Source organism: Sylvia atricapilla, chromosome 4, assembly GCF_009819655.1.
Source record: "Sylvia atricapilla isolate bSylAtr1 chromosome 4, bSylAtr1.pri, whole genome shotgun sequence".
Lineage (NCBI taxonomy): Eukaryota > Metazoa > Chordata > Aves > Passeriformes > Sylviidae > Sylvia > Sylvia atricapilla.
Window position 1 is genome coordinate 31,455,273 of NC_089143.1, and position 27,903 is coordinate 31,483,175.

The 27,903-nt window shown below is 39.1% G+C and overlaps 1 protein-coding gene across 2 annotated transcripts in view; it reads right to left on the minus strand.

Annotated features, from left to right (window-relative positions):
* DNAAF9 (dynein axonemal assembly factor 9) overlaps positions 1-27,903 on the minus strand; it is a 72,972-nt gene that overhangs the window by 16,942 nt on the left and 28,127 nt on the right. For both annotated transcript variants that reach the window (XR_010743446.1, XM_066317466.1), the window contains exons 7-28: positions 26,005-26,082; positions 24,782-24,880; positions 23,983-24,038; positions 22,854-22,989; positions 21,257-21,338; positions 20,568-20,604; positions 17,819-17,906; positions 17,308-17,384; positions 16,989-17,033; positions 16,477-16,522; positions 16,054-16,165; positions 15,538-15,608; positions 14,811-14,861; positions 13,908-13,995; positions 11,686-11,789; positions 8,961-9,107; positions 6,289-6,377; positions 5,957-6,055; positions 5,583-5,700; positions 4,683-4,771; positions 3,483-3,641; positions 1,507-1,632 (exon numbers count right to left, since the gene is read on the minus strand). Coding sequence is in view for 1 of the 2 variants with exons in the window: in XM_066317466.1 (XP_066173563.1) it covers positions 1,507-1,632; positions 3,483-3,641; positions 4,683-4,771; positions 5,583-5,700; positions 5,957-6,055; positions 6,289-6,377; positions 8,961-9,107; positions 11,686-11,789; positions 13,908-13,995; positions 14,811-14,861; positions 15,538-15,608; positions 16,054-16,165; positions 16,477-16,522; positions 16,989-17,033; positions 17,308-17,384; positions 17,819-17,906; positions 20,568-20,604; positions 21,257-21,338; positions 22,854-22,989; positions 23,983-24,038; positions 24,782-24,880; positions 26,005-26,082 (1,997 nt within the window). In the remaining variant the exon portion in view is untranslated. The remainder of the gene's footprint in view (positions 1-1,506; positions 1,633-3,482; positions 3,642-4,682; positions 4,772-5,582; positions 5,701-5,956; positions 6,056-6,288; positions 6,378-8,960; positions 9,108-11,685; positions 11,790-13,907; positions 13,996-14,810; positions 14,862-15,537; positions 15,609-16,053; positions 16,166-16,476; positions 16,523-16,988; positions 17,034-17,307; positions 17,385-17,818; positions 17,907-20,567; positions 20,605-21,256; positions 21,339-22,853; positions 22,990-23,982; positions 24,039-24,781; positions 24,881-26,004; positions 26,083-27,903) is intronic.

Genomic DNA, 27,903 nt, shown 5'->3' on the forward strand with positions numbered 1-27,903 from the left:
AGGAGCTTTATCATGGACACAAGAGAGTATTTTACCTGTTCCCTTCAACTCCCTGTCCCCTGCCATGGTCTGCTAATTCAGAATGGGGAAAAGCTTCATCCCATGCTCCTGGAAGAGCTGGATCTCTACAGTGCTGAACTCTGAGGCAGGAAAGGGGTTTGATTTTTTTGAGTGCAAGTTCCAAGCCAGACATGAAATCCACTCTGTTCCATTCTCACAGTGAAATCACCAAAGCTTCCCAACTGCAACGTTTGCCATTGGTGCTGTGTGGCTACTTGGTAAATTCTTATATCAGAACAAACTCCAAAGCAAAACAAAAATAATCTACAGCACAGGCTGAGCCTCTCCCTTCAATTGCTTCTGCACTTCAAGAGACAAACAGAGTTAAAGGACTGCAGGCTGCTGCTGCTATAACACTACACCATGACTAGTAACACGTTAGTGAGTTAAAAATAAAACAGAAATGGAACTTGTCCTTCCTATAATTATGGAAAGAACAAGTTTAAACAGTACTTCAGCATCAATTCACCAATATTTCATGTAGTCTTTAATATTTATTTGGTATCTTTGTCATGGAGACAAGAAGAAGCAGCAAGGTAAGGTCTATTTATTGACTACTGCAAAGCACAAGCAACACGTTGGTTAGTGTTTAAGAACAGCCAGGAAATGTCAGGAATGCACTTTTAGAAACTGCTTGGGCAGTTCACCTCTAAGCTGTGAGGCACAGTTTGATCACAAACAGAAGCGGTGCTACCAACTCCAAAAACTCTAACTGCTGGAACTTACTTTTATCAAATCAGCTGCAAGGCATAATTAAAAAATTGGAGTGTTACAATTTTACAGATAGGTCTGAGAAATTATTTCCATGTTTGCTGCAGTCTGGAGCACACACATTTACTATGAAACCAAACTATTTCAAAAGGTCAGTGACTTGGCTCTGCGACCATTTCCTCCCCACCCTGGCTCTGCAGTAACCCAGGATATCAGATTTTAACACTTGCAATGCTTTGGCTTCCGTGCTTTGTCATTCTCTTCCCCATTTAAAGGACTGTTTCCCATAAATTTCATATTTTAAACCTGCAAAATATTTTTAAACACCCAAAAGTAGTGGCAGAATCGATAACTCCAACTGAGATGCACGTCTCCATTTTCAGTCTGACTTACAAAAAGATTGCAAAAAGGAGAATTATTCAGAGGACAAGTGACTGTCCAAATATTACAAAGCCCTTAACCAGAGGATCTGTATTTAAACAATCTTTGTTTATTCTTCTAGGAGCTGAACTTTCATTAATATTCTATATAATTATATATCCAGTGGAAACCGAGTGCCATCCTTATAAATCAAACAGCACTTCCAAGTTTCTCCAAGATGGATTATTAAGCAGTTTTATGGGATTTAAGTCAGTTCAGTGGCTTTTAACCATCACAAATCAGTAATTATTACAAAAGTGATACAAAAAATAGACATATCTATTCTTAAACTTGCAAATATATTTCAAAGCACACCTGTGCTCCATGTAGCAGCTCAGAGGCTCCACACAGGTGTTGACGGCTCCAATGACGAACGAAGATTTGACATCTGGGTCAGGGTGAGTCTGCAGAGCTTGCACAACATCAATAACATCAGTGTACCTGCAAAAAACCAAAATGAAAAATGGGTTCAGAAAACCAGAACGACACAGTTCCCCAGCCAGAAAGAAATCAATCACTCAGAGGAAAACTGGATTTCTAAAAGAGCTACCAATAGAGATGGAAAGCAGCTCAGAACTGGCAAATCCAGATAAATTAAGCAAATCCAGGCAAATCAAGCTGACAGGAAGTTACATTAAAAATAAATTATTAACAACTCCAGAGAAAAACAGTGTAAACTTTGCAGTGAGCAACTGGAAAGTCCAGCTTGCAGGAAGCACAAAAAGCACAATATAACACTAACATTTTATGCCTAATGCCAAACAAATTAAGCACAATTTGAGTCAAAAAAAGGAATAAAGTATCAGCATCTCTCACTTATCAGCATCCCAATGTTTCTATCATTAATTGATGCATCCATTTGTTATCAGGACTTAAAAAGAACAGTAACACTGCTGTGTTTTATCTCTGCACAACATCAAGGTTCAGGTGAATCTAGTTTTAATTACAGGTATTTATTTCTCAGCCAGTTACAAACTTTACTGTCAGTTATCAGCTGGATGGGATATTTAGAGAACTCCAGCTACTCCAAAGCTGTCTATACCAACTTTTCTACCCAGAAAGAATGGAAAACTTCCAAGTATCTGTTCCTGAAGCCAGTGCTGCTACCAGAGTATCAGTTATTTTGCCCATCACTGAACTTCACACCATCCCTACTAATTACACCAAAAAGCAAACAAAAAAATCAATCTGGCTCCAGCATGGAAAAAAAATAGGGTTTTTAACACTATGAGAACAGGCCGTAATACAATGTTGAGCTCCATTTGTATAACCTCAGTGAAAAGGATAAACTGGAAATCATTCTAGCCAGGTCAGGGTAGTGCCTCCCTCACACTGGTTTATGTCACCTTCTAATGACTCAGAAGATGATTCTAGTTCTCAAATGCTACACTGGAGATGGAAATGTCAGAGGTGGCTCAGTCTTCACCGTTATCCCACAAGGAAATTGGCATTGATCCAAAACACATTACTAAGTCTTCCTCTGCTATCACCTGCTCTATTGGACAATAGGAGATTTCTGACAGTCTGATTTCTGCTATCAGTTCTGGAGTCTGAATCACAGAATAGCTGAGGCTGGAAGGACCTTTAAAGGCCATCTTTGTCCCTTGCCATGGGCAGGAACACAGTCCACTAGCCCACGTAGCTCCAAGCCCCATCCAACCTGGCCTTGGACACTTCCAGGGATCCAGGGGCAGCCACAGCATCTCTGGGCACCCTGTGCCAGGGCCTCCCCACCCTCACAAGGAACAATTCCTTCCCAATATCCCATCCATCCCTGCCCTTTGGCAGTGGGAAGCCATTCCCCCTTGTGCTGTTACTCCATCCCTTGTCCCCAGTCCCTCTTCAGCTCTCTTGGAGCCCCTCTAGGCCCTGGAAGGGGCTCTCCAAGGTCACCCTGGTGTTTTCCCTTCTCCAGGGGAACATTTCCAGCTCTCCCGGCCAGAGCAGAGGGGCTCCAGCCCTTGGAGCAGCTCCATGGCCTCCTCTGGACTCTCTCCAGCAGCTCCACGTTCTTCTGATGTTGGCCGCAGGGCTGGGGCAGCTCTGCAGGTGGGGAATCACCTGAGCAGGGCAGAGGGGCAGAATCCTCCCTTTCCTGCTGTCCACACTGAGGGATCAGCCCAGCACAGGAGGGCTCTGAGCTGTGAGGGCACATTGCTTCCAGAACATGGAAATAAAGGCTACGGACACCTTTTTCCCAAAGCAACAACAAAATCAACAGGGACAGGAAAGCTGAGTAAACCAGAATTCCCTTATTCTACACAACAGTTCCAAGAGTTTGAAGCCTTTACCCTTGCAGCACCACCAGGAGCCTCCTGCTCTTCCCAGCATGGGTGGCCTGACGGACCCCGAGGTTCTGCTGGGCCTCCAGGACCCCGGCCAGGAACCGCTGGAAGTGGGAGGCACTGAAACACTCAGGACTATCCATGGTCTGTCGATAAACAATCCACCTGAAGCACAGACAAACGAGGAAAGCAGTTCATGTGCTGTGACACAACAGCTCTGTTTTCTTCCTCTTTCGAACCAACAGACCAAAATGAAGTTTGACAAGCCCAAAGATTTCACATCGCTCATCATCTCATCGTGATCTCGTTCCACTTGGCCATGTGGGAAAGGGGAATTTATTTGGCTTTCTATCATTGCCATCATTTCTATCATTTTTCCATCATTTCTATCATTTCCCACATTCTTTATATGACTGCCAAAGGGATTTGTGGGTGCTTTTTGTTGTTTTTCAATAAAACAAATGTTCGCCAGCTTTTTCAAAGCTGTACATCGTATGAGTAATTCTGATCACTGGCAGTGATGCAGTAAACAAAAATTTGACAAATCCAATGCGAGACTCTGAGTGTAAAAATATTTCACTGCAAAAATAGAAAGTAACAATGACATCTGCAGGAAAACATGAGGAGATGTGTTATTACACAACCTTCAAAAGTCACCTTACGTGTTTGCCCTAAAAGACAACCATAAAACTGTTCGAAATCAACTTGATAAAATCAAGACATTGAGTTAAAAGTAAAAATACAGTGCAGAACATGGCTAAGATTAAATGCTAAGGTGTTTGGCTGTAAGAATGAAAAGGATAAGATATTTTTATTTATTTTCCAAAAGCTCTATCAACACACAGAGTGGCAAATTCCTACAGCAGATTTATCTTATTGCCATACAACAGATGTCCTGAATGTACCTCAAATCAGGCTAAATTAAAAACAATGCTGTAAGGACTATTAGTACAGTCTTTTCCCCCGAAAAAAAAATCATTTCAGAATCACTACAAATCAATAAATGGAAACTCTTCATCACGTGGAATAGGCAACAAAAAAATCTCCTGTGCTGGTTTTTTGTCTAAATGTGTTAATTTAAGGACAAAACTACCTGGCAGTCTGAAATTAGGTTCAAAAAACCACCAAAATAAATAGTGATAATTTTTTTCCCCTTCATGCCAAGCTGGTTTTTTTGGTGATCACTGTAAGCAGAGATGCACCAACCTCCCATGCTCCTTGGTAAAAGTGACAAGGAAAGAACACAGGTCGCTGGAACGGCATCCTGGCAGCCCAGTGATGATGGTGATGATCACCTGCAACACAGGAACAAGGGACAAGGGCAGTGTAAACGCAAAAAAAAGCCCACAGAAGCACTGCTGCAGACATCAAAAAGGCTGTTTTCCATGATTCATATAGATTTTTCTTTCTTTTTTTTTAAACCACAGTTAAATCAACCTAAAAATCAAATTTTAAAACATTCTTAAGGGTTTATTAATTGTCAGAATTGTCTCTGAACCAGACTCTAGCAATATTCCAATGAAAGATTACATTCCTGCTGTTTTGGCTTTGTTTCCAGCAGGTTTCAAAAGCTGGGAAAGCTCCAAGGCAATATTTTCTCTGAAAATGCTATTTAAAGCATGCCTTAAGTCGAACAATTGTTATTGCCCCTATAGAGAAAGGAGTGTTGTACAGATAATATCAGTAAATGTTAAATATCATGTGCTACCTCTATGCTATTTAAAGGACTTTTATGTTCCGGAGAACAATTCAGTTACATTATTCAGCAATTCATAAAAACAAGCTGCTGCTTTAGGGCAAAGTCTCTCTGGACATCAGAGAAAACACTTCACTTAAAGATCTACACCTCATTTTCTGCCTCTATTTCATCAGTTTCAACCAGACTTTCTGGTTGAAAGCCCATTTGCAGACCCAAAAGACTGTTTAAATGGAAAAGAATTCAGTATATAACCAGGAAAACAAGGCAAAAAACTGGTGGTAGTGGAGGACGAGGCAAAGCGTGGCTGTACACGATTAGTATTTTATTACGCTACAACAGAACTACTGACAGAATACTCCAAATATTCTATATGAGGGCTAGGAATTATTGTGGAGTTGTTTCCTTACCTTATCACCTTCTGTTTTGCTGTCAGAAATGGTTTCTGAATGTTGGAGAAGGATGGGAAGATGTGCTCTCATCACTGGCTTGGTACTGACGCTGCTGACTGTGAAGTGCTCCACAAACCTTCCAAAAATAAAAGGTTTACTTCCTTACACTTGACAGCAAAAGATTTCATCCACACAAATAGCTGAGAAATTACTAAAACAAGAGGATTAAAAGGTCAAGCTAGAGAGGAAATAATTCATCTCAGAATAAAAATATCCTAGTGTAAAGACAGAATTATTTAAGAAACATTTTTAGATGGCTATCACATCTAGCAAAATATTTTTGTATCATTTCTGACACAATGAATCCCTTGAAGACAAAAGTATTTTCTCACCTCTCCAGATCTGGAATGGCAGCAGATAGTTTCAGCTCCCTGCATCTTTCCCCAGAAGAAAAAGACAAGGCATTGAAGAGCTTCTGAACACTGGAATGCCTAAAAGAAGGAAATTATTCTATCAGTTAAAGAAGAAATCTAAAAATTTCTCTTCTTTAAACCACACGGCTACATATTAAATAGTACCAACAAAAATAAAGTGAGTGTTGCACCAAGAATGTAACAATTTTTTTAAACTATTATCAATATTTAATTATTACCAAAACCAATAAGTAACAGAATTTTTCTGACTGCAGCTTCTGCACAACAGCACTGCACTGTCAGGAACTTACAGCCTCTTTTGTTCCTCAGACAGGAATTCTTCCTGGACAACCCTTAAAGATAATCCTGAGCTTGTCTGGTTTTGCCATGAAGAGAAAACCTGGAATAAACAAAATTTATCCATGAGAGTCATTACTTTCCCAAAGTTGCTTTGAATCTGTTGAAGAATTGGTTTTGTTCACCTAAAAAAATAGATTTTCACAAGCCATTAAATATTGCACAATAAAGGTTTTGCTGCAAGAGAAGCTGTAGGTGCCCCATCCCTGGAAGTGTCCAAGTGTTGGACGGGACTCGGAGAAACCTGGGACAGCAGAAGGTTCCTGGTTGGAATGAGATGGTCCTTGAGGTCCCTTCCAACCCAAACTATTGAAGAATTCAAATCCACCAAAAAGATTTTGCTATCTTTTCTCTGGCTAGACTGGAAGTGCTTTAGGAATTTACTGAAAAAGCCTCGTTTTCCCTGATAAAAATGTAGGTTTTATAGCCCAAGTGCTCTAGAGCAGGAACTAAATTAATATAAGTCTCTTTGAAGCACTGCTGTAATTTTCACAAGGTGAAACTGCAGCAACCATTACTCGAAATTTAAGAAAAACTGTTCCCTTCCAAAAGAAAAGGAAAACCCTTCGTTGCTCTAGGGAATGTTTTGGCTCACATCCAATTGCTCCAGCCAAGACACATTAATCTGAATGGCACTGGGAACCTAGAAATCAGATTCAGATGAATCACAAAGTCCTGTCACTGTTTGGAATTTCCCTTCTTTTCATAAGTAAAGGCAACAGCCATTGTCGTTTTTCACAATAAATGTCTGCAAGACAAAACAACTGGGGGGGGACACGACTGCTTTCCATTAAAAACTCAGCATCCCAAACACAAGGGTAGGAGATAAAAAACATCAAAATAAAATATACTTTTGATATTAACAAAGGCAATATTACTCATGCAGAAGGATCCACAGAACTTAAGAAACAACCACTTCAAAACACAGAAGGGACTCAAAGAAATGCCTGGGAGGGATAGAAAAAAGGAATGGTCAAGGGAAAACTGTGATCTGTAAGAGTAAAAGGGTTGGGGATAAAGTGAAAACACAGGTCAGGCTAAAAAGTGGAAATATATCAGGCCCTGTTGTATAACTTAAGGGAAGTTTTAAAAAGAGTTGCTATGGCACCAAAGGAAAAAAAAATGAAAAATCAACACATCCCAAAGCCTAAACAAATTCTCCTCCTGTACCCCTCAGAGTGAGGATGGGAAAGGCATCACTCCATCCTCCTCACAGGATCTGCACAGCAGGTTTCAGCTCTGTGGGCCCAACATCTCAGTTTTTAACAAACCCAGATTTGGTAACAGGCCAGTTGCAATTCCCTATTTCCAGGAGGCTTGGAATAATCCAAGTATAGGTGCAGTGAGTGAGGTATCAAGCAAGAAAACTGAGAAGCAGCACGTACATTTTAGTGGATCTTTGTAACCTGAGAAGCACATAGACTTCCAGAAAGAGTTTTGGATGAAATCAATAAAACACCTGAAGGTAAATACTGACAAAACACAATAATATATTTCCATGGTTTACACAATCAGGTACAGACAATTTGATGAAGAGTTTTGTTACAAGAGAACATTCCGAAGACAAAAGATTTGTTTTTATCTGCTTGAGCAAAGCAACTGGTGCGGTGCCAGATGAGAAACTTAAACTGCCCAAACTGAACCTCAGTGTGGAACTGTTCAGCAAAAAAAATTAACTGAGAGGACGACAGGAATAAATAGCCCTGAGAAAAAGCAGCAAAAGAAACAAACACCCTCATCTCAGATATTACACACAGTTGGGATATCTACAACCAAAAACCAGATCAAAGAAAAGCATTACAACTATCAGAAGAAAAAAGAACTTTTTATAGGCATAGATTAAAAAGGATCTGGTTTTGTTTTATTAGGCCAAATGAAGCAGAAAAAATAGGTCTGAGATTTGTGAGCATCTCGAGGATGTGTTCTGGTAGAGAGAAGAAAAATAAAACAGATATAAAAGCAGAATTAATAAAATAGGCTGAAAATTCAAATACAAACAAACAACAGATTGCCAACCATTCAGAGAGGGGAACAGCGGGAGGAATTTAAACACTTAAGATAAAAGGAGGAGACATTTTATGGTACCATTAATATGACCAGTGGGGAATACTCACTGAGCTAGGTGGTCTTTTCCAACCCAGTGTGATGAGCACATCCTAAAACCCTTGTGAAGTCCTAAAATCTCCAGGCTCATTTCCTCAAAAGCACTATTGTTATAAAGTTGGGTTTATTAAAAGCCTCTGCAGCACAATGCATGAAGCCAATCTACTTAGGGAATAATACAATGCCATATGGGAGACTTAAAAAACTTTAACTCCACTTCCCCAAGGATCACGATCCAAATGTGTCTGACCACAAAAACACACAATGGAACCTCTGCCACTCCATACAATCCCTGCAGCAAATTAAGACACCAGAGCTACATTGAAATGCAGCTCAGAAAAGGAGTTTTTAGAGCCTTCGCTGCCTTCAGAAGGCAAAGTGAAAGCACATGGGGAGCATTAAACTCAACAAGCAGCACCATCACTGGAAATTCATACAGAAATTCAAGTTTCTCACACATCTTACACACACGGAGCAATTAGGTGGCTTCTCCCCCAGCCCAACCAAAGTTTTTTCACTTTACCTGTGAATAAAAAGCTTTATAAATCTTTCTTTTTGGGAAAAGTGCAACCATCAGAAAGTTGTTCTGGGTGTGGAACTCAACAGGGAGATGAGGAAGCAGGGAACTTTTGAAGTCTATGAAGAGAGCAGCAACAACGCTGTTGGAATCCTGCAAAAGGAAGAAACAGGACAAGTTAAAATTAACATTTTCTACTTTGCACAGCACAGGGATGGAGCAGGAGGGGTGGGGCACCCCTCAGTTTCTACTCTGCAGCTACTGGAGGTATCATATGCTTAAAATAAAGGAACTGAGTTTGATCGAAGCACTGAACTTCTGTCCTGAAAGCAAAGCTTGAATTTTAATATCTTCTCTTGTCCACACCAAAATCTAGACCCTTCCTCTGCTACTGCTTCAAATAACAAACTCTTGGTCTACACCATGTGAAAAATTAGTTCAATGCCTCCTAAAAAGGTAACAAGGGAGGCTGAAGCCCTCAGGTTGTGTTTCCCTCAGAAGCCATGAACTCAGGCTCAATTTTTGTTCTAAGAAAACAATGACTTGTTTTTCTTGGGTTATTTTTTCGTTTGTTTCGGGGTTTTTTTCCCAGAGTTGTGGGAGATGCCCCACCCCTGGAAGTGTTCAAGGCCAGGCTGGACAGAGGTTGGAGCAACCTGGGTAGTGGAAGGTGTCCCTGCACATGGCAGGGGGTGGAATGGGATGATTTAAGATTCTTTCCAACCTAAACCATTCCATGACTCTAGAATTCAGGACGGGATTCTATATACAGATCAGTAGGATGCTGAAGTGTATTATGTTCAAGCTTCAACGCGTAACCCTTTTCACATCAAACTCTTAGAAAATCGGAACAATTCAGAAGCACGAAACATTTCTGGGAAATGGGAATTCAATTATGTAGGGCTCGAATCAGAATTTTAGTGGCATCCACTTCACTTTCAACAAAAATGGGCAAAGAACTCACTGTACTCATTGTTGAGAAGAAAAAGCTCAAGTTGGGGAACTGTTACATAAGAATTGGTATCAACTCACAGACATTTGCAAACAGAATCTCTCTGCTTTGCTGACTGAGGGATAAATTATAAAAATAATCCTCTTAAAGTCACTGATGTTACTGAAGAACATACAAAAATATTCTGCACAGAGAAAACAATTTCTTTCAAGAGAAACTGGCTTTAGGAACAAAATCCACAGATCCTAGATTCTGCAGGATGGCTTAGAGATTTCCTGAGAAGGGACTCCAAGGCCAACTCATCCACGCTACTGTCAGCACAAGAAGCGTCCAACAAATCTGCTCCTGGAAAACATTTTGGGCTCCACAAATTGAAAAAAGCTGAAAAGCAGCAGCAGCAATAATCCCCACAGACATGAGCTTGAAAGGAGCCAGCTCCAAGTTTTACAAGATGTTAATGTCGTTGTGAAATCTAAATATTGCTGGGTAATATTTGTTCACTTGATGAATGGCCAGAATCTCCCCTGCCCTCCATGCAGGAGCCCAAGGGATTTCAGGAGCTCAGGGGCAGCTCAGCTCCTCACAGCACAGGAGTCTGCACCATGTGCAGGAGCAGAAATTTTTAAGTTAAAAAGGAGCGTACCTCACTGGCAGCATGCTAAAGCTGCTAAAAAAATGCATTTTGCATCACTTCAAGGTTTGGTATCATTTAGTTTAATCAGAACATCAAATTCTCCTTTTTCTTTTCCATCCATCTTGCTGCAATAACTTTTGGAAAGCACAACTCATGATTCCCCTGCTCCTCCTGTCACTTCTTAACAGTTTAAAAACCCTCCACCCTCATATTCTGCCAAGTCAGTAGAACAATAATACACTCCCTGTCAAGGCTTAGCTTCACACAAAAATCTGGCATCATTTCAAGAATGATGGCCAGGTCCCAGAAATAGCAACTTTTATGAAAGTGAGTGTCTTGACTCAAACAATCAAAGGAAGGTCAGTGTTAAAATAGCTTCTTAAACGACCAAGGGGCAATCAATATGATGTCCAAGAAAAGGCAGCTAAGGTAAAGCTCCCTGAGCTGCTGTGTTTTCATTTCAATTGAATCACACACTTTTATTGTATTTTCCTGGTTTCCTGTATTGTGTGATGAAATCACCCAGCACAATGCTGCAGGAGGCCACTGAACAAATGGAGAATACTGTACCTGAACAAAAGAGAAACTAAAGGAAATGGATTTTTTTTCTTCCTCGGTGCTTAGGAAACAGTAACCAACACAAATATTCTCTTTTCCACCCTGAAGAAGTGATGGTTAACCCAGTGTGTTTGCCTCGAAGTGGACAGAGCTGAGTTGCCATCATTAACCTGTCAATTCCCACTGAGCCTGAACACTGGCAGCCAAGTGAGAGATTCAAATATATTTTTAATAAAAGGCAGCATTTCACCCTCCAAAATACCCTGACTTCACCACACCTTGAACTCTTCTCTCCCTATCTCTTCACACCGTGAGGTGTTTGATGAATGTCGCGTTCCGTAATTTTTCTTTTAATAAAAGGCAGTTTTCACACTATTAACACCACGTTGCTAACTGCAATACAAAATTCACTCCTCCTTACTCACTAATTTCAGTTAATCAGCACCAAAACTGAGGAGATTTGCATCAGTTATTACAGCTGTACAGACACTTAAAACTGAAATCTAAACTTTGTAGGAGCACACAACAGAATCATTGTTAAGAGCTGATGTACACTTTATGACAGAAAGAAGAGACAAAATACTCACCCCATCATAGAGAGAAATGGAACTCATGTGGCGCTTGGAAATGGAGATGCTGCCGTGGTGGGGATCACAGAACAGAATTCCATCAGAAAAGAAATACAATTTGCCTAGAATTTGAAGGAAAAAGAATTGTAAATAAATCAACATTTCAGCTTCTCATGATGACTGTCTCTTCTTCCCAAGGAAGAAATATGTGTTCCTGCAGGATTTTGTTGTATTTAACAAGCTGTAAATTTGGTTTGGGGTAATACTTAGAGAGCACAACCATTCAGATCTCGCTAGCAAGGGCAATGATTACCACTGCACCTGAGTTCATCTGACCCCACAGAACCACTTATCATAAATATTCTGAGGCACTTCTTTTAAATTAAAAGGAAAAAATTTCCATCCTGTCAAATTCCAAACTTCCACAAATATGAAACTGACAATACAAGAACTTAAGTAAACACTGTATCCAAAACAATTGAAAATTTAAACATTGTAACAAAACAGTGTAAAAACATTTTAGTGGAAACTTTAAACACTACGTTTAATTTAAACTTTAAAAAATTAACTTAAAATTTACCTTTTTAATTAAAATTTAACTTAATCATTTAACTTTAAATTAAAATTTAACTTCATAATTAAAATTTTTCAAGCAAACTGGGCTACTGGAAGGTGCCCCTGCCCATGGCAAGGAGTTGAAACTAAATGTTCCTTAAGGTCCTTTCCAACCCAAACTATTCCATGAATTTTATGCACCTTTTGCAGCTCACAGTGCCAGACTACAAGGCTACACCCTCAGCAGAGCCCAAATTTGAGCATAACAAACTGGGGAACAAAATCAGCTTCACTGTCACTTGACACCTAAAAAAAAAATCTCTCACTCCTTGCAGTGTTTCATAATGGTCTTCAGAGCACCTACTTGTAACTCTCCAGATCAAGAATTAGAGAAACACTGAACTTCACAAACCTCAAAAAAAAAAAAAAAAAAAAAAAAAAAAAAAAAAAAAAAAAAAAAAAAAAAAAGGAAAAAGTCAAGTGCTCCTTTGGGGCACACAGAGCCAGTTTTAACAAAGCCCCCAAAAAATCCAGCATTCTCCAGTTATTTACTGAGTGAACAAGTGCCCACAGCACTGCATTGCAAAACAGCTGAGTATCACATTCGGCATTAACCTCTTCTCTTTGAAATCTATTTAATTAGAGCAAGAGCAGCTTCCCTTGTGTGAGGGTTGCTGCTGAATTGCCTTGCACATCATTATTTATCCTCAGCACTCCAGGGCAAAGACAATAAAGCTGAAGGTTTTCTCCTGTAAAGACTTTCAGCACCAAGCACTTAATGTCAGATATTCACCACCTTCTGCTGCACATCAGCACTGTGACAGCAACACCTTCTCTGTATACAATACATTTATAGAATATAGAAGTGTTATTATGCCTTAAAAAGTATCTATTAATTTAAGGTACGAGGAGGGAGGGAAATCTAATAGTCCAATCAAATTGTCTTCAGTCTTATTCCTGGGATATTTATGTTATTTGGGTTCTTGATGGAAAAGGCACCAAAAGAGGAGGAATAATCCAAGACTGCTGCCAGGGATCTTGTGTCAAAAAGCTGTTAACTGGACTGGATCTCAGAAGGACCAAGATGAGGCATTTTTCTGTACCACAGGAGCACCTGTGCTGACAAACTCCGAATTCCTGAGAGAAAATGACAATGGCAGAAAACTGGAACCTGTCAGCTCCAGGAGGAGGCTTTGAGAGGAATATCTGCCTTCTCCTCCTGAGCTGGGAGCCCACAGCACTTCTGCAATGGCCAATCTTTCCAACCTCATGTTTACAAGAGACAGAAAAGGCAGAAAACATCTGGCATCTCATCTGTTAAGGACAGGAAGAGCCAATTTGTGCATGCTCTGAACATGAGCTTCAGGGAAAATCCAACTCCCACCTCCCAGGTCTGCAAAGCCTCAGGGCCCAAAGCTCAGCAGGAATTCTCCTTCCAGGACTTTCAGGCAGAGTTTGGGGACAAAAGAACCAGACATGGAATTAAACACAAGAGATTTGTAAAGGCATATTGAAAGCTTAAGATGATGGCACAGTTTGGCTCACCAGAGTGGGAATATCAGAACCTCTCTCTAATGTTTAAAAACAAAACAAAAACCACCAAGATAAGAAAAAACAGGCAAACAAAAACAAACAAAAAACCCCATTTAAAAAAAACAACACACCACACCTTAACTACATCTCACCTTCTGCAGGCATGGCCTGTGGATTGCTGGAACAGATATAAACTCCATCACCCCCAGTGAGTAAAGTGCCCAGGAAAGATTTATCTTCCTAAACAAGATAAAACAAACAGCAGCATCACAGACTGGATCAAGGACCAACCCTGGCAGGAATATTTTCTCTTTCTCCTGCTTTTGCTCTGAGAGAAAAATATTTTATTTTCAAACAGCACCTGTCAAGAGTTTTAAAAGAGGATTTTTATCCTGCATGGATACAGAAGGACCAAAGAAATAGAGCAAGGCAAGAGGATAATTTTTAAAGCCTTCCCCCCATTTTGGTTTTGCCAGCAGCTATGAAGTTACAAGTTATTGTCACAACCACAAGGCTGAGCTTTTTGTTCTTAGTTTGTCAATCTACTGAGCTAAAAGTATATTACATGAAAATAAATCTATTTATAATGAACATTCCTGGGAACCACAAATTACACCACAAATGTGAAACTCATGTGATTTAAGATGTTCCCAGATTCCAAACTCTTTTTTTTTTCCTAGTGCTTAGAGTGTTTTCCTTTAGACATTAGCATGCTAATTAAGTTAAAAGAAAGTTGCATCAAGTTTTAAGGGGCTTTTGGAAACACACGAGCTCCATGAGTAATGTTCAGTGAGACTTCCATGAAATCATAGTTTTATTAGGACTCTTTTTGCTCTTGGGTTTTGTGATTCTTTGAAATAAAGAAACCCTCAAACTTTTACACACAATATATTATTTTGTATGTCAAAGTTTGAAGAAGAGGGCAAAACAGGCAAGTCTTGTAGAAGAGAAGTAACACACATAATAAAAAGATAGTTTGGTAGTTGCTCAAGTTTTTCAAATACTCATTCATCAAAGTGTAACTTCTTAAGTTTAACAAAAATATTTAATTTTACCTTCAGTACTTGCTGTGCCTTTTCAGACAATTTCACATCACTGTCTTCAACCTGCAGCCAGAAACAGCTTCTATTTGAATTGTGATTTATATAAATAAAGCAAGTTTAACTATAAATAAAAAGCATTAAAGAAGTTTTGAAGCCAACAAGAACCTCAGGTACCACAGACAGAAAAAGCCCTGAGCCCAGAGTGTTTCAAAAACAGTTTTGTGTTCTTAATACAGTGTTAGCATGGGACCAAAATAATTTTTTGCAACACATTCTCCCCATTAAATTGTTTTATAGACTAAAACAATAGTATATAGGTAGAGAGCATCCATTTTATTACTGTTCAAGCATGCATTGCCAAAGGGCAATGCCCACTTTGTCACATTCTTTGGAATTCTATCTCCCACACAGTGTAGTGCATTAGAGGTCTTGAATCTGACTTTGCTTTCTTTTGGGATGATCTAAAATGCTCCACAATAAACAGAATTTTCAAAAGTCACACTGCGCACTTCAAAAACACTCAGATCTTTAAACAGCTAAAAAACCTGACGAGGTGAAAATTAAATAATTTAAAACTCATCCTGTGGATGGAACCATCACTTTGTTTCCACTTAGTTTTTCACTTAATGTCCAAAATTTAAAAATCAGGGTATGTTAATGCTACAACATTCTGTTCCATATTTTCCCTCAAGTTTTGCTCTGTGGATGAGCAGAGCTGAGGCTGTGTGCTCTCACTCACCAGCCAGGAAGCAAATCTCGGGATAGCTGCAGTCAGGATAACGTGCCTGGAGTCTGGATGGATGCTGCCATCTGCAGGGAAACCACGGGAAGCAAAGCAGTGGAATCAGGGAATTATTAAGGCTGGAAAAGACCTCCAAGGTCACCAAATACAACCTTTGACTGAATACCACCATGGTCACCCATATACTTCAGAATGCCCAGTATGTTACTTTCAAGACTTGAAATTTCTTTAGTAAATACAAAAAAAATTATTCTTTTAAGGATTTCTGAGTGTTTAAGTTAAGTTTTCACTGCAGATTAACTCTCTCTCTTGTGCTCTGACATACACAGAGCTGCTACAGAGTTCCAAAGAAATCCTCATTTATTCTGATCTTTCCATGGCTCTTTCCTTTGCTCTCAGCGCTCCAAACCCATCAGGGTAACGGCAAAAATATCCACTGGAATTCCTTTGGCTTTCCCATCACAGCAAAGCCAACAGAAGGACAAGAATGGTGTCAGAATTTAAACCACTCACCTTTTTCTTTGACCTGTATTTGTGATGTCAGGAAGGACTCTGAGAACACAACAGATCCCAAGCATCCTCTTCCTGTGAGCAGGTCTGGAATGTCAAACACCATCATGGATGCCTGCAGCAACCCAGCAGTTGGGAAGGAAGGGAAGAGAAAGCAGAACTTGAAATATTTCAACTGAAACAGCAAAATCTGTAATAGTCAAACATCCTAAACCACTATTTCTATACTGTGATTAAAGCCTGAAATCGTAAATCTGCGTTAATGTTTTATTCTGAATTCTGACTTCTTGTTAAACCTGTTACAGCATCTGAAATCTCTCTCATCTCTCCCCTTACACTTGTATTCACACAAAAATCTCAGTATGCCCCATAAAAGCAGATACTTGAGCTCTATTTTCTAACTAAATAAGTATTATTATTTCTTACCGTTTTGATCAAACTGAGGCTGTCCTCATTATCCAAAGGAGTAATTCTAGAACAACAATGATAATTAAGTATTTAGACGTTAGATCATCTTTCTGTGACTCTGGAGCAGCCAAAAAAGCTATTTTATTTTAAGATAAACTCTTATTTGTGCAGGTCATTTCAGTCAATTAGTGTGGTGATTAAATAAGCACAAATTTGTGACATCAACTAAGTTAAAAGCATTTTTAAAAGGAAACTCTTAATGAGCTCATGCTGCTTCTACTCATTAACAGTTAATAAAATTAGTCTGCCCAACTGTTTTTTATTCCTTTTAATGTTTTTAAGATCCCACAGAATTACAGATATGAAATCACTGAACAACCTCATATACACAAATGCATTTATTAGCACATCTGGTATGAAATAATCAAACACAAGGGTTTCTGCAGGAGTTCCAAGAGGGGAAAAATTAATTTATTAGTGTATGAAAAGCACTAATTAATAACAAGATGTTGTAAGATAGTGGTACAAACCTGCCATGGTTGTTCACAGCCTGAATTTGAAAAGCGATTTTGGAGCTGTAGAACAGAAATTGTACAGGTGAAATGTGTGGTTTATACTTTTAAATGGAAAAAATAAGCAGGAATAGACTCAAAGCAAAAGAAGTGAATAAGGAAACTGGAAAATGGAATAATAATCACGATTTTTAAAGGCTGAAAGCATTATGAAGTCTTGAAATCTGGCAGTCAGGCAAGTTCAGTTTAAAATTAATATTTTTCAGTTTATAGCTATTATTTTTCCCCCCAAAGAAGCCAATCCAGTGAGACAATGAGCAACTCTGGAAATACATACCGTAAAGCAGATTTCAGCTGTGCTAAGCCAAGGGTGTCTAACAAAGACAGGAGCACCTGCTCTGCCACCTCCTTTGCCTAAAAAAAGGAAATAAAGAATAAAATATCCTTTCCCATCCTTCCAAATCCCAGCAGCTCCAGGAGCACCCATAAGATCAACAAGAGACACTAAACAATAACACACTGATGCACCAGGCTAAAATTTGTTCTTTCACAGATCTCATTTTCCATACTATGAGGTCAGGAAAATTCATGAGAAGATGGAAAACCAACTGGAGATGGGTAAAATTACACACACTCTGAAATCTCTTTTATTTTGTTGTTTTTTTGGGTTTTTTTAAACAGAATTCAGAGCCTGGTTGGAAGCCAGGGTATAAACCTTGTGTTACTCCATTGAGCGAAACATTGGAATTCTTTTGGTTTTCATTTTGGTTTGCACGTAAATCTCATCCTGCAAGCAATCCAAATCAACAATTACAGAGAGAGAACAATTACAGGGGGGCTTCATTTACCTTGGATTCAGTGGAAGTTTTAGCATAGCACTCAATGCCAGCAAGCACAGCCTCTACAACAGCAGAATATATTTGCGACAACAGCGTACTGAAGAGAAATACAAACACAACATTTACTGGACAGGTAGAGTTTTCTTCCTCCTCTCTTTAAAGGAGCAGTTTTTCCTCTCATTGCACAACTCCCTTAATAATGAAGAAGGGGTCCTTGTTGGAATAAGTGGAGAAGTAGTTTTACAGTTAAGCTTTCTGTTTAAGAAAATTAAATTAGAGCAAGGAAATTGCTCGAATTACAGGATATTTTGGGGAAATAACTCGTGACATAAATGTATCTGGTGCTTTTGTTAATCAGGTATAAAAACATGGGGTTTACTGTTGACTTTTGCTGCAGTTGGGTTTAAGAATCACATCTTAAATGCAGGGCCTGGAGTGAGAGGGAATGGCTTCACATTGACAGAGGGGAGGGATAGATGGAATTCAAGGAGGAAATTGTTCCCTGTGAGGCTGGGGGGACCCTGGAATGGAATTCCCAGAGAAGCTGTGGCTGCCACTGGATCCCTGGTACTGTCCAAGGCCAGGCTGGGCAGAGCTTGGAGCCACCTGAGATAGTGGAAGGTGCCCCTGCTGTTCCTCCCTCCCCTGGCAGGAGATTGGAATTAGATGATCTTTAAAGATCTCTTCCAACCCAAACCATTCCACAATTCTATGAAATCTCCATCCCAGCTCAATCCAATTCCCTTCTTAAAAGGGGACTGAAAAAAAAATTGTACAGAAATAAACCCAAGTCAGGTGAAGCCAGGAATGACTTCCAGGTATTGACTCGTCTACAGCTCCAGAACCACTGGGGAAAACCCACAAGTGCCCAACCAAGGAACATCAGCCTTGGTTTTCCTGCTAAATTACAACAGAAAGATGAGCAGATGAACAGAATTAGTCCCAAAATTTTAGGTTTCCTCATTACTCCACTGCCAATATTGAGGGAGAGGAGAGGGGAGGAGAAAGAATGCATTTAAGCCAAATGCAAAGCATTCCTGAGGGATAGAGAAAATCATCTGAAGATTCCAAACACACCAAAACTTGTCTTTGATCATCCCCAACAGCAGCAAGAGATTTTAAAATTCAGCTTTCTCACTATTTTTTCATGTTTCTGGATTGTAATTTCCTGTGCTTTTCATAAGCACTTTGCATGTTTTCACTGCATCCAGTAAAGCAATGTAATTCCTTTATATTATAATTCTTCCAGACTTTGTAAACCATTTCTATTTTTCCTCAAATTCACATATATATTTGCAAGAAAACACCTCAGTGAGGTGTCCTTTATCTTATTCTTCTTCCCATTTTAATATTTTAAAGCTAGCAGTGAAAAAAAACCAACAAAAAAACAAAAAAAACCCCACACCACAGCACAGGATTTCTGTTATGTTGCTTTTGAAGCATTTTCTTAAAATAAAAATAAAACCACAAAATTTACCCCAGTTTATCTTTCAATTTACAGAGTTGGTTTATGCACTCCAGGCAATCAGTACAGCCAAATTTAGAATGAATAGTGCTCATAAAATTCTTTTTTTTTCATTTTTTATAAAGTATTGAAACGGTAAGAAGCAGTTACAGGACTCAACTGTAAACTAAGTCGAAAATAATGAGTTCAAGTTTGTCAAAAAAACTCAATTATGCTATTGTTGCTGAAATTAGATTATTTGAACAAATACAGGGACGCTTCCAAGAAAAAGATATTATTTTTAAATCACTGCCTTTATCAATCCCTGCTTTGTTTAGAGCTTCTCTACTCATCTTGATTAAAATGTATTTAGTACAAAGGATTTTTGAAGGAGGACAAAAAATGTTTGAGCAGAACGTAGGCACAAGAAAAAACACCTGTTGGAGTTCAGTTTCCTCTAAAAAAAGGAAAATCTTCTGCTCAGTGCAGTAACTCCATTTTTTGTCCCACAATTACCAGGAGTCAACAGCATTTAGTGTGACAGTACTGAGACATCTTGAATATCTTTAATAATCTTGCTCCCAGGTCATGCAGCTTTACAGAAGCAAAAACAGGCTCCTAAAATGATCCCAGCTAACAAGGAGGACAAAATCTCTAAGGAAAAGTCAGTTTTATCAAGAGAGAGAGCAAGACCAAAGCAGATTATCTACTGTGCTCTCCAAGCTGGACAGGGATCTACAACATGCAGAGGAAGTCGACATGAACATTGATAAACAAAGTTGGTTTTTGAGAAGGTTAAAATATGCAGAAGCTTTGCAGCTTCCCAATTTTTGGGAAAAAAAATCACTTTGATCTAACTTTAACACAGTGAATTTCTTGACAAGTTTGAGTGTTCCCTGTTGGCATTTTCACAAGCATCAGAAATCTTACACGTTGTTAATGAAACTGGTCCAAAAATTACTTTTTCTTCTATCTGTGCAAGATGCTAGAGTGTGAGAGACTTTTTCCCCTTCGTTTACATAAAGAATCTTTAAAAATTATTCAGGTAACTGCTAATATAACTTTTTTACTACAGTTTGAGCAAAATTTACTAATATTTCCTTTCCTACTCTGCTGCTGTCACACTAAGAACTCCTCATGTACCCACTGAAACTCCCCACAAGCATTTTGCCTTTGAAAGCCTGTCCCATGCAGTTTATTCTGAAAAAAAGTGTCTTTGCAAATGCCAACAGCCACTAAAAGCAGGTTTCACCTACTGCCACGAGGTAGAAAGAGAGAAGAGTTAAAGAATAATATAAAAAATAGGCAGCTTACACTTGCTCGGCTTGCTTGTGCATCTCATTGTCATTGCCTGTATTACAAACAAAAAAGGTTTGTTTTAAACACTCTGAGAACATTTTTGCTGCACATCTTACATGGAATTTATCCAGTATTTTATGCTACTAGGGCAAACAAAGGCTGTAATTCCGCTCCTCCAACCACCCTCTCTTCAGCTTTTCTGAGCCCAGTCTAGTTTCAAGATAAACCTTAAGGACTGACTTTATCCATGGACTCTTCCAGCCATGTAAAACATGTAAGAAAATCGGTTTTAAAAATTTCACATGGCTTGTTTTTATTTGGAAATAAAGCTACTGTAACTCGTTACACTGAGGATAACAGACAGAAGTCTGCTGATGAAAGAATTTTCTTCATCCTTCTAAAAATCCTCAGTTACTTGACAACTAACAGTTTGAATTACTGCATTTTGGAGACTGTTTTTTTATAAATCCATATGGAACACGGACTACAATATTTATTTAATACTTTAAAAAGATCTCCACACTGAGATCTGACAGATTTCAAGTTGAACACTCAGTTCTGACAGATTTTACCCATGAAATCTGCTATGATTTCATGCACTGGCTACAGAATCTACCACTCCATGGCCTGATGCTTATAAAAGAAGCAAAGCTTTTTATTGCTACAAATCTTCATGGAATCAAAGGTGTATTTAATGCACTTACCCAGGAAAGGAATGTGAGTGGCTCCAAAAAAATAGGTCCTTGAACAAGCCAGAGGTCCCTTTGGAGATACACACTGTACTACCTAGCAGTCAGTATTAATGAGATACAGAAAACATCAGTAAAACAAACTGGTGCAACAATTAACAATTAACTACGCTCCCCTTAAGTCTTCTAAGCACTGACAGACTACAGAAGTTTACAACACAGACGGAACTGGATTGTGAAAAAGCAACTTACGTTTTCAAAGGTCTATTTCACTTTTGACTTGACCTGAATGGTTGAAAGGCTTTGGAAAGGAGATGAGCTCTGACTTGTGTTTTCAATTTCCTATGTCAACTGCTCTTTTCATGAAGAGGAAAGTGTGTCAGGTTCCCATAACTATGCTGGCACTTGGTCTTATTTACTATTTTCATGACACCCTATTAAAACAGTATCACCTGTACCTGTAAATAAACCACCTTTTTAAGAACAGGATCAGAACCTGAGGACAAAAGAAGGAGCAAGTACATCAGAATAACACAGTACTTGCATTTTCAAAGGTATCAAATGGTATCTCATTGTTAACAAGGGAAGGAAAAGACAGAACTCAAAGTGTTTTTACAGACACAGCGTTAGAGCAGCAAATGGAGGATGAGATCTCACAGAGATGCAAAAACCACTCTTTTCTCAGGCTCTGGAAACGTGATCTGTGTCCAGCAGCCCCACGTCCATCCATCCCTGAGGCAGCTGCACATGAAATGCTGACAAAGCTCATGAACTCATGGCCTCACTCATGCTCTCACTCCCTCATGGCCACATCCACCTGCTCAGGGCTCACACCACTCCCACAGAGCCCCTGGAGGCAGCAGGGAGCTCTCTCCACACTCTACCTCTCTCCTCCTTCGCTGCCAGTTGCCTTCTGGAGCCACCCAGGCCCTCCAGCCAGAGGATCCCAGTTCCCTGGGGTCGCCAGCCCAGGCACGGCCCCTGCGCCACGGGTGCAACGAGCCACGGACCTCAGCAAATGTTTAACAACCCAGCTTTTACTTGGAAATGGAAACAAGTTAATCTTTGCAACTTCAACACAACAGTCTTGGAACTAGGAAGGGCTTTTCAGAGTTTCATGAGCAGTTGTTGAAGCACACACTGGAATTTGGATACGTGTCGGTATCCCAGGTTTATTCACAAAAGTATTGTCAAAAAAAAAAAAAAAAAGTGGCTTTTTGTTTCCTTTTTAAGAAATGGCTAAATAAAGGTGATTAAAATAGAATCTGTGTGTCACAGCTCACTGTATCACAGAAGGTTTTCACTTTGTGACCAGGACACACACCCTCACAAACAGCATTTCCCTCTCCCCCACCCACTTACAGCAAAAGTTGTCTTTCTCCAGAGAATAAATTATTTTAACTCATTCAGCAGTCCCTGATTAAGAAGCCAATATGGTTTAACTTGGAAAGAGCAAGAAAAAATCAAATTTCTTCCTTAAACTGATGGATTGCTAAGGTGCTTTATGTTAAGAAGAAATATTTAACTCATGGAAGACAAGCACAAAAAATACACAAAGAAAAAGAGAATATACAATGCTTCAAAATCCCAGATAACTTCTCCAAAGCCTTACCATATGCTTGGCAGTGCTTCCACCAAGGCCAGTGTTTCGAACCAGATGTCCTTCAGATGGAAAATTAAAGTTCCCAGAGTTCAAGTTTTCCTTGGTGGAGTGGCTGCCAAACAGGACAAAGGGCTGCCGGCTCGGGCTGCGGAGGAGAGAGGGAATCACCACCAAAACACTCACAGAAAGTTTACAACTAACAAATAAAACCAAACCTTTCAAGTGTGATAGACCAACTGCTGAATTTCTCACTATAAGGAAAAAAAAATTGCTAAAGCTGCACAAAGCTTCAAAGTGAAATGACCAAGTTCTAAAGAGGAAAAAAAAATCTATTTGCATTAAAAAGATGATAGTTTCTTTCAAACACAATAAATTTATCTCAGTGTTGTTCCCAAATGCTCTTACATGACTCTTTTATTCAAACTGTCTTGAAAAGCTGCTTAGTTTAAAATTCACTATCTTGAAAAAGCCTGAAATGACCGTGCTGAAAACAAACAAAACTATTTTGGTTTTAGTTCTGGCTTCGAGCCCAAGACTCAGCTGGAGAGGTCAAGAATTTTCTTTTCTTTATTGCAATGCAAACACCAGAGGATGCTGCCAGCAATGAAGGGCATTGAACTCCATGGTTTATTTCAAATACAGAAGAATGTGCAGGGAGACTGAAGTAGCTAAACAAACCCTGATTAGCTCAAAACCAGCAAAATGTGCATTTTTGCAACAGAACATTCAGCTAAACAAGAACTTTTGGTTAAAACTGTCTCACAGAATCACAGGATTATTTGGGTTGGAAGGGACCTTAAAGATCATCTCATTCCATCCCATGCCATGGCAGGGACACCTTCCACTATCCCACGTTGTTCCAAGCCCAATCCAACCTTTTCCAGGGATATAACAAGGAAGGAATTGATCATAATGCACAAAATTTCATTGCATATGTAAGAACTACAGCATTAAAGCCAGTGAAAATTCAGCCTATCCCTCCAAGATAGGATGGAACTTTGCACAGGTTTTTCTTCAGGATGAGATTTGATACAATGAGGTGATACCAGAAAGAATTTTAAGCATTATGGCATCAGGTATACGGAAATAAAATATTGAGATAGTAGTGACACCAGGGGGAATAATGAGTAATAATTACCTGTTATCTGTTATATGGCTTGAGATCATGCCATGGCTGAAATAACTTCTGAAGGGCTGTGAAGAATTGAAAACAAAAATGATTAAGAAGTACATGAACAGAAGTGTGAAATATCCTATCATTAATTAAACCCAAATTATCCTTCTCAGAGAGAACTCTTGAACCCTCAAAAATACTTCCAACCTCTACAAACACAAACACTGCTAAGTCTCTCACATTATTAAATCACTGAATGGTTTAGGTTGGGAGGGACCTTTAAGTCCATTTAGTTCCAATCCCGTGCCATGGGCAAGGACACCTTCCACTATCCCAGAGGAAGCAACAGAACACTCCAAAAAAGCATCAAAATATTCAAATTCAAATGCATCAAAAAACCAAAAACATACGCTTCAAAAGCAACAGTCACCCCCAGAAATCCTGTCCTGTTTTCTCCCACACTCTGTGCTACCCTCTCAGTTATGTTTGAGGTTTGAGATGAGCAAATTCAACTTGTCAAACCCTGCACACAGCAGATTCCTTCCAAATGCAAGTTAATCTACCTACAAATATCTCCTGTGCAGATATAAATTGAATTATCAGTGAGCAAACACTTGACTGAATTACCCCAGCAGTCCTAAGCCATCATACCATAGATTTTTAAGGTGGGTGGTGACTTTAAAAACCCCAAACCACGAGTTTTTACTCCTCAAACATGAAAAGCGAGACAGGATAGGGGAAAAAAGACCAAAATAATGCTGAATAATTATTCCTTCTGCATGGATACCAGCAGGATTCTCAGGGATTGGTGAAGCAGACCTACCTCCCCCGCCTGAGATTCTGAGAGTTCCAGAATGAAGGGAATTTCAGTGTCAAAATTAGCGAAAAAGTTGGTCCACTGGTGTTCAAAAATCATTAAATCCTAGAAGGAAAATATGTGACGTTACTTCGCAAGGCAAGGGAAATGAAGGCAAAGATGACATTTCACTGGAATACAGACTCCCCAATGAAACAGTAAGCTCAAGAAAATAAATATATTTTAGAAGATGAGGGCATTCTTCTTATCTTCTCTAGAAGATAAGGGTTTCAAAGTGACTTTTGTGGGTGTGTGGTTTATGTTTATTTTTTTCAGAAAATTTAAGTCAATTTAATAACAACTTTCAGGCTGAAAACTTTAAATTATGGTTAATAGGTCTGCCCAGAATGTAGAACAAGTCTCAAACATTAATCTCACTTTCACACAGAGAGGGGAAGTGAAATACCAGAGAGTGATTACCTAGACTGAGAGCCTCGTAAAAACTCGATATTTTAATTTTTATTACAGCAGCTGACTGAACAACCAAATTGGTGTGAACTACCAATATTTTATTAATAAAGGATAATTACAGCTGAATTTCATACATAGTAAATTGCTGTCAAGCTAGAAATAGATTAAAAATTAATATAAAGCAATAATTATTGTATATACACTAATAAAGTAGAAATAAAAAATTATAAATATAAGTTATAATTACTAATATTTATACAGTGCTTTCTTCTCTAGCCCTGCAATTAAAGCATGGCATTAATGTGAGCATCCCTTCCTACTGTTTCTATTTCCCAAAGCATCGGGGCAGCCGCTGAGTGTCACTGTTCTCCACTTAAAGGAGAAACAAAACATCTGAAAAGTGCTTTTTTTTTTTTTTTCCTGGAAGAATGGTTGTGTGTTAAAAGAGTATTTTTTTTTAACCCTCCTTGCTGCAAAAGGAGGATTAACACACAAAACCACAGCAACTTCATGTATTTTGTACACAGTTTAATGACATGAAGGAAAATTTTTAGATTTTCAGACCAAGCAATAAATTTAAGGAAACCAAAGAAAAGTTATTTCAGTGTTTTGCAGAGTCTGTGGTAGATTTAAGGAACAGGAGGAGACACTGCAAGCAACAGCAGACAGAGCCTGTAGATTAAGCCCATAAACTTAATTAAAACCAAGCAAAATCACACTATTTTTACTCTGTGGTGACACCAAGCAGGAACTGAGGCAGAACATTTCACCTGCATTACCTCAAAGAGCAAATCCTCCAAGGACACAGGATCCATTTTGCTGTAGGTTTTCCACAAGTCAGCACTGACATCCATTAACTAGAAGAGATTTTAAACACATTTCTGTGAAAACCACCACAAAGAAGGTCACAGACTCATGTTTAAGCTGAGACACCATCAGGGAATACTGCCCTGTCTAACAGTGCTCCTTTACTCTGATTTCGCAAATATTTTCACTCTGTTACAAAATTTTTACTCTGGGCAAAGCTTTCTTTACATCCTTCAAATGATTCATTTCTCAAAATTTTCCAATTTAATAGCAAAGAACTGCATGAGCTGGTGCAGGCAAAAGGGCAAGATTGAGTTTTTTGAGTTGAGACAGCCCAGAGCCAATTCCAGGGTTACTCATCCTGAGCATTGGCCAGTAGTTGCTCCAAGCTGATGTAAATCTAGGTTAGGACAGTTTAACTTTGCAATACTTTCTTCCAAGTAGCAGGATGATGCATATGAGAACAACATTTAAAAATACATTCTGAAGGGACACTTGTATCTGAAAGATTTCTGTATTTATGGGGTTCCCCATCACTCACTTAAGTTAAACGGCAACACTAGCTGGAATTTTCTTAACCCACTGCTTTACAGTTACTCCAGTTACTATTTCAGGTAATTAGATATGTTAATAATTTCCCAGACCTCACTTTCATTCCACTCCTATAAATACAGTAAATTTTCTAAATTACAGCATCTTGAGCAACTCTGATTTCTGCAGTAAAAGAGCAACTGCCTTTAAAAGGCTGGGAAAAATCCTGAATTATCATCCTTCGATTATATTCAAATCTCAGAGAACACACAGCAGAAGGAAAATCTCAGAGGGAAATCTAAGCTAAAAATGCAGCAAAAGACTCCCCTTTTAATAATGGCAGAAGAATTAATTTATAGACCATTTACAGCGATCCCCAATGCACTTCCAGCCTGGTTTCCTCCCCCATCAGTGACACAGAGCAGACACAAACACGTAAAAAGTTAAGAATGTCACTTCCCACTTGAAATCCCCTCATGATTTCAAGAAGGAAGCAAGCAAGAACTCCAGCTGGAGCTGGCTGGACTGCCAGAGCCAACATGACTGCTCTTAAAAAAGGAGTCCAAGAAATTTTCCGTGCTCCTTTTTAAGCATTCAGGAGTGCTTAGAGACACTATCAGATCCCCGGATCACACAGGAGAGGTTCTGCCTGTGCCACCGTGTCTGAACGTTTTTTTCAGAGCCTCTATGGATTTGTGAAATCATCTGGGGTAATTAAAGGGCAATTAAAGACCCAAACAGCTCCTGAATTGCCAGCCAAATTTTCATCGACCCATTTCAGACACCAAGGGCGATTGATTGCCCTCTCCAAAGATGTTCATCTGTTTGCACTGTGTGTTTAATGGTTTGGGCAGGTTCACACTACAAGGTATTGGAATGAAAAAAGCCCTGAAGAAAGGAACCAGTTGAAAGAGAACAGTGCTCAGAAAGGCACAGGAACTCACAGAGCATATGTCTAAGCAACCATGTACAATTCTAGATATGATGAGACTTTTAACAACTGCACTATCAATTCTCTGGAGATTTTGAAGCTATCAGGAGTCAGACCAAAGCCCATTGTGGATGTAAAAACGGAGAGGTAAGAAGATGGGACATCTGCATTGCTGTGGCAAAGGTTCAAAAAACGAAATCCAAGAAGCTTTAAACAAGCACAGAAGTACAAAGCTGTCATCTGAAAATGCTGTTCAGAACACAATTAATAAATGGGCAAATCAATGACATAAGTTGCTCAGAGTGGAACAGCAAATCATTATTAAATACAGGAGCAATTAATTTCTGACTGTTGCCCTATTCAGCACAGTATGATGACCCATGAATATACAATGTCAGTGAGATAAGAT